The following is a 5827-nucleotide window of genomic DNA, read 5'->3' on the forward strand; positions in this document are numbered from 1 at the left end:
TCCTCAACTCCCAGTGTGATAGTCCCAGGACTTTACCGTATTTCCCTGTAAATACAGTCCTCAGTATTACTTAGCAGCCTTCCTTAGCTCCAAGCAGTATCTCAGGGTTCCCCAACCCTCTTGACCTCTCCAGCCTTCCTGGCTGTGTCCCTTGTGCTCATGCACGCAGCAGAGTCTGCCTGCACACCCACAACTCTCCTCCTCTGAGTTCTGGTCTGAGCTCTTAATAAGGCTGCTCTCAGCCACCTGATCACCGGCAACACCTGACCTCAGGACTGGAGATTTCATCCCACCCAGAACACTACAAAATCTCCAGAGATCCAGATCCCAGCTACAATCCAGAAAAACTGGAAGGAACTGAAAGGCCATTTTCTCCCCTGCAGAACTATTTGCATTCTGGAACTTCTCAGCCCCTCTGGCTGAGAGTCCTGGGTGAGTGTGTTGCCAGCATACTCTGTGGCATTGCCATGCACTGCCACACTATGTATTTCAAGTGTGTATTTTGCTGTTTGTTTAGAATTTAGCTTTAAGGGTACAACTGGCTTAAACTTGCCTTTGAAGGTTAGAGAAGTTCCTTTCATTTTTTTTCTTTACATTCCCAAGAAATACTTTACCTGTTACTTTATATCTACACTCATTTCTCCATTGTGTCTATGGACGGATGATTCTCACAAAAGCTGGACTTCAAACATATCTGACTTCGTTTATCCCCATTACCTAGTGGATTGCTTGGACAAGTAGTTTACACAATAAATATAGGTATGCATTATTTTGCATACTGAAATTAGTTCAGCTTGTCCCAATGCACATGATATATCTGAGTGGCCCACAGGGATCCTATAAAGCACTGTAGTAGCTGGAGCTACTACAATGCTGGCCGTGAACTTCCACGTTGCTCACTCAGCACAGCAGCCATTTAGAGAACATCTAGTATTTTTATTCCAGCTTTGCCCAATGTAAGTATGCATATGATATATCTGAGCAACCCATAGGGGTAGCTGGAGCTACTACAATGCTGGCCATGATCTTCCATGTCCTGTAATAGGCTGTGCTGAGTGGCTTTCAGAGCAACTCTGAAAATACAGCAGGTCACCAGCATGGCACCGCAGCTATTCAGAGAACATCTAGTATTTTTGTTACAAATAATACAAGGCTTTCTCTGATAGGACGAGGGGTGGTGATGTCCCATAACATTTTTTTTTTCAATTGTGCACTTTTAATAAGTTCAGCTTTAACCAGTAATTTGCCATTGTATGAAATTAATATAATCACAGCAAATAGATGCTAAGTCCTGGAACTTTAATCAAGTGGGAGAACAAAGGTTCATTAATTCCCTGTTGTTGTTGTTGTTTTTTTTTTCATCACTTGCTATAAAAATATGTTCCATATACAATGGATAAAATTTACCAAGTATCTAATCTTATTTACAAAAATAACCAGGATCCCTTGTCTGTGAGAACAGTTTGGTAAGGCTATGGTTATGATATGTTAAATTATAACTCCATTTAAACTAATTATTGAATTAATATCAATTATTCATTTAAATTTGTAACGGCAGCAGTAGTTGGGTATATGTAGGAACCCATGGGTCATGAAGAAATTTGATAAGCCAAAGTATCAATTAACTTAACAGCAACCATGCAAAACTGAAGGATTAGTTTGAATGGAGATGGCCTTCAAAGGGTATCACAATGCCTGCCAGATCTAGAAATTTGAATATTCCTCTATTATAGGTTTGTTAAAAGCATAGCACCCCATGGTGGCATTCAAAGAATTTCGAACAGGTGGGTGCAGAAGGGGTAAAACTTTATTATTATTAAAAGGCAGTTGAGAAAGAGACGTCTATAATTAGACTGAATGAAAGTTTGTGTGACAAGGCTTCACAGAGCAGCAGGAGGGATATGTTTTCAGAGAAGGGCTAATGTAAGGGAGGGACGTGAAGAAGTAGAGAGCACCAAGATTGACATGACATGTGCTGGGAACGCCACTGGCCTCTTCCCAAACGTATCATTGGCTCATCGTAACAAGTGCTGAAGCTCCCAGAAGAGTTTAGTGCAGCCAGGATCCACAGTCCTGCTGTTTACTTGTGTACACTTGATACAGGAGTGAGGAGCTGTGATGGAGATCATTTAGTCAGGCCTGCAGAACAGAACATACAAGCATGGGTAGCGACGACCATATCCTCATCACCTTGTCCGGAGAAGGTCCCTGGGGCTTTAGACTTCATGGGGGAGCAGAGAAGAGTTTACCTCTTCTTGTGTCAAAGGTAAGCCCTGCTATCAGGACTGCCACCACAAGGCCATGTGGCTGCACTCACTGACACCTCATCAAATTACTATCATGTATAAAAAGCTGCCTGACAGTCTAATTATTATTAGGTTTTGCAAAATGTATTCCCTGCCCTCTGATTTTTTTTGTTTTGCCTTTGCAGTTCTGGTGGTTGCACAGATGTGTTTTAGATCATCTAATGTAATAAGTGTTTAGTATCTATCACACCAGTTTAATTTCAGTATATTTATCATTTGTTTCATATATTCCTTATTGCTTAGTCACAAGGAAATTTTATAGCACAAGACTACTGCCAAGAGGAAGCCAGTTAGTGGCACCATCTGCTAAAGATACATATTTTATCTGGGATAAAGTTATGCTTGCTCCAATTTTTTAACTGCATTTCATATTTACCTTACTTAAAGCATAAATATTGCTGATGATGCATTACTGACAGAATTATCACTGCCACATGCCATCATGTTTTGCAAGGTCGAGACCAGTAGTAGCGAAAAGCAAACATTCTATTCATATTACACAGTCCACAGTCTCCATAATAATCTCTTTTTTTCAAAATGATTATGTTCAATATGAATACTGGATTTAATTGATTTAGAACAGAAGACTTATTGAGATTTCATGTGATTTTTATGTTACAAATAAGGTCATGCAATGGTTTAAAATATACCTCAACCTGACACATTTTCTATTATCCAAGTCTGGGCTGCGTTTAAATGTACCCGTGTGGGGTTCCAGCTTTCATACTGAATGTACAAATAATTATCTTATTCCTCGCTCCCCAGCACTATGCGCTCTCCTCTACTATCTAACCCTCTGGGTTTTTTTGGGGGGGGGCTCGCTGTCCTCCAGTACAGTGCATGACTACTATTCCTGCATGGTATGTGATGTCAGAGAGCTGCGACGAAGCAGTAACTGCATGTAATGAACAAATATGGTAGCACCCATGTACATACTACATACGTTTATATATGTTTACAAATAACACGTGGAAACAAGGTTTTTAAATAGTACCATACAGATAGTAAAACTTACATTTAGCTGATCTTTTTTCTTTACATGTTTTAAAAAAAATGAAAGACTATACATTCCCTTTAAAGGAAGTAAAATACGTTATTTTTTTTATAGTCGCAAAGGGTACTTTTGCCCATGCAAGCCAAATGTACACTTGTTTATTTCAAAAGGCAAAATTTTGGTCCATCCACCATCTTAACATTTCTTTATGCTATTAGGGTGTGCTGTCTGTGGAAATGGATCACCTTATGCCCTACTCTTTTTACTTGACCATGTAACTTATATTCTGCTGTCACATATCTGGGCAAATCAAACTGAGCTTTCTGATGGGTAAATGCATAAGGAAAACATACTTTCAGAAAAAAACACGTGAGAATCAGGAGATTCACAGATATTGGCATTCACTGAATGAGGAAAGATAGATGTGACATAGTTTGAGGATAGCTGTTACATAATTCAGGTTACGGGGAAGGATAGTTATGATATAATTTAGATAGTAAAGAAAAATATCTGAATCATTGAGCTCATGAGTAAGGATACTTTTGACATGCAGCTCATTAGGGAGGATAGTAATATCATTAAGCTTATGAAGAAGAAGGATAGCTGGGACATTATTCATTCCATAAGGTAGGATAACCGTGACATTATTAAGGAAAGACAGCTGTGACATCATTCATCTCATGAAGGATATCTATGACACAAAAGGTTATGAGAAAGCATAGCTGGGATGTCATTCATCTCATGTGGAAGTATAACTGTGACATCATGCAGCTCATTAGGGAGGATAGTTGTAATATCATTAAGCTTATGAAGAAGGATAGCTGGAACATTATTCATATTATAAGGTAGGATAACTGTCACATTATTTAGGAAAGACAGCTGTGACATCATTCATCTCGTGAAGGATAGCTAAGACATAAAAGGTTATGAGAAAGCATAGCTGTGATGTAATTCATCTCATGTGGAAGTATAGCTGTGACATCATGCAGCTCATGAGGAAGGATATGTGATATCTTACAGCTCATGAACTAAGACAGTCCTGGACTAAAGGATAGCAGTGATATCATTCATCTCATGAGCTAAGACAGTTCTGAGTAGAAGGAAAGCGGTGATGTCATTCATATTATAAGGAAAGATAGCTGTGACATAATTCAACTCATGAGGAAGGTTATTTGCAATGTCATTAATCTCATGAAGAATAATAGCTGTGAAATTATTCAGCAGTCATAAAAAGAACAGGTGTTATATACTAATGACCATCAGTGAGGGTCACAATCCTTTATAAATATAATGCAGACATATTTTTGGAAATCTTTCCAACATGATGAAGGGTTTTCATTTAGCCACTTCCATGGCACAATATGCATTCACTATGTAAGCCGTCCATAAACAGCGGGGTATATAACGAGATATTTTTGCTGCATATAAAGTCAATTGCCCTCTATCTCAGTGTTAACACCTCTTCATTCAGTGGTGCTCTTCATGGGCCATCACAAATGAACAGGAATTAGTAAATAGGAGCACTCCATTTTTTTAAAATCTTAAAGTGACTTTATTAAATATCAATATTTGGAGAAGGGCATTTACTGGAGTGTTTCTATGCTCCATCCTATGGTTCTTCCTTTATACAGGTACACATGGATTGGTAATTTGTATATTTCTTTAAAAATAGCTTTCTGCTGTAAAAGTCATCATAGGTTGGCTTCGAGGTACAATCTGCAAGAATGACAGAGCAAACATGAGTCCTAAAAACATTTAAAGGTCTATTTTCATTTGTTTTATGGCATCTGTATTTTTAAAGGAGCTCAACTCAAAATGATTGCATTAAAGGAAGTGAGTTCATGTCAGCCATCTATACAGCCGCATTCCCTTGTTCATCTGTAATAGTATATATGTAATAATTCCTGGAAGTATATGGATATTCTTGTAGAGCCAGGGGGAGTAACTGTAAGAAGAATGGAACAGTGCTCTGTATGACTTTTAAAGGAAATCTCATGACAAGAATACAGTAAGTGAATTAAGAATCCGTGATTTACATTTTGACACAGAATGTACTGAAGTCAGAGGTTCAGCATGACAGTCAGGTAGCTTTTTATGTAGGAGACCAGCAATGGCAGCCTATACAGTTCTGTAGTACTGTTTTTCTTTAAAATGATGGGTTGGCTGAGCAGAGGCATGGAGCTAAATGATATTACCATATTGGCAGAGCTGGATTTACTCTCCCTGCTGCTCCAAGGCCAGGTTCTGCAATGCGCACCCTGCCCCCCATCAACAGAGAATGGCAACCGGATGGCAGGGGCGACAGGGTTTTTTTTTTAATGTTTCTTTATTTTTTTAAGCTTTTTTATCACTTTTAATTTTTTTTACTTTTTTACATTTTTAGCTTATCGTTTACTTTTTTATTTTTTTTATCTTATTATTGTTTATGTTTTATAATTATTTTCTTATTTTTTAATAATTTTTTTGTTATTATTTTTTACTTTTTAATCACCTTTTTATTTAATTATTATTTCTTATAATTGTTTTA

General features: G+C 37.8%; 1 protein-coding gene across 1 annotated transcript in view; it reads left to right on the forward strand.

Annotated features, from left to right (window-relative positions):
- The first annotated feature begins 2161 nt into the window (after window positions 1–2161).
- The window catches only part of SYNPO2L (synaptopodin 2 like), a 77068-nt gene continuing 73402 nt past the window's right edge, over window positions 2162–5827 (forward strand). The window contains exon 1 of the mRNA XM_018566010.1: window positions 2162–2266. Coding sequence (XP_018421512.1) covers window positions 2162–2266 — 105 coding nt within the window. The remainder of the gene's footprint in view (window positions 2267–5827) is intronic.

The sequence above is a fragment of the Nanorana parkeri genome, unplaced genomic scaffold (genome assembly GCF_000935625.1).
Source record: "Nanorana parkeri isolate BGI_ZX_2015 unplaced genomic scaffold, ASM93562v1 scaffold908, whole genome shotgun sequence".
Lineage (NCBI taxonomy): Eukaryota > Metazoa > Chordata > Amphibia > Anura > Dicroglossidae > Nanorana > Nanorana parkeri.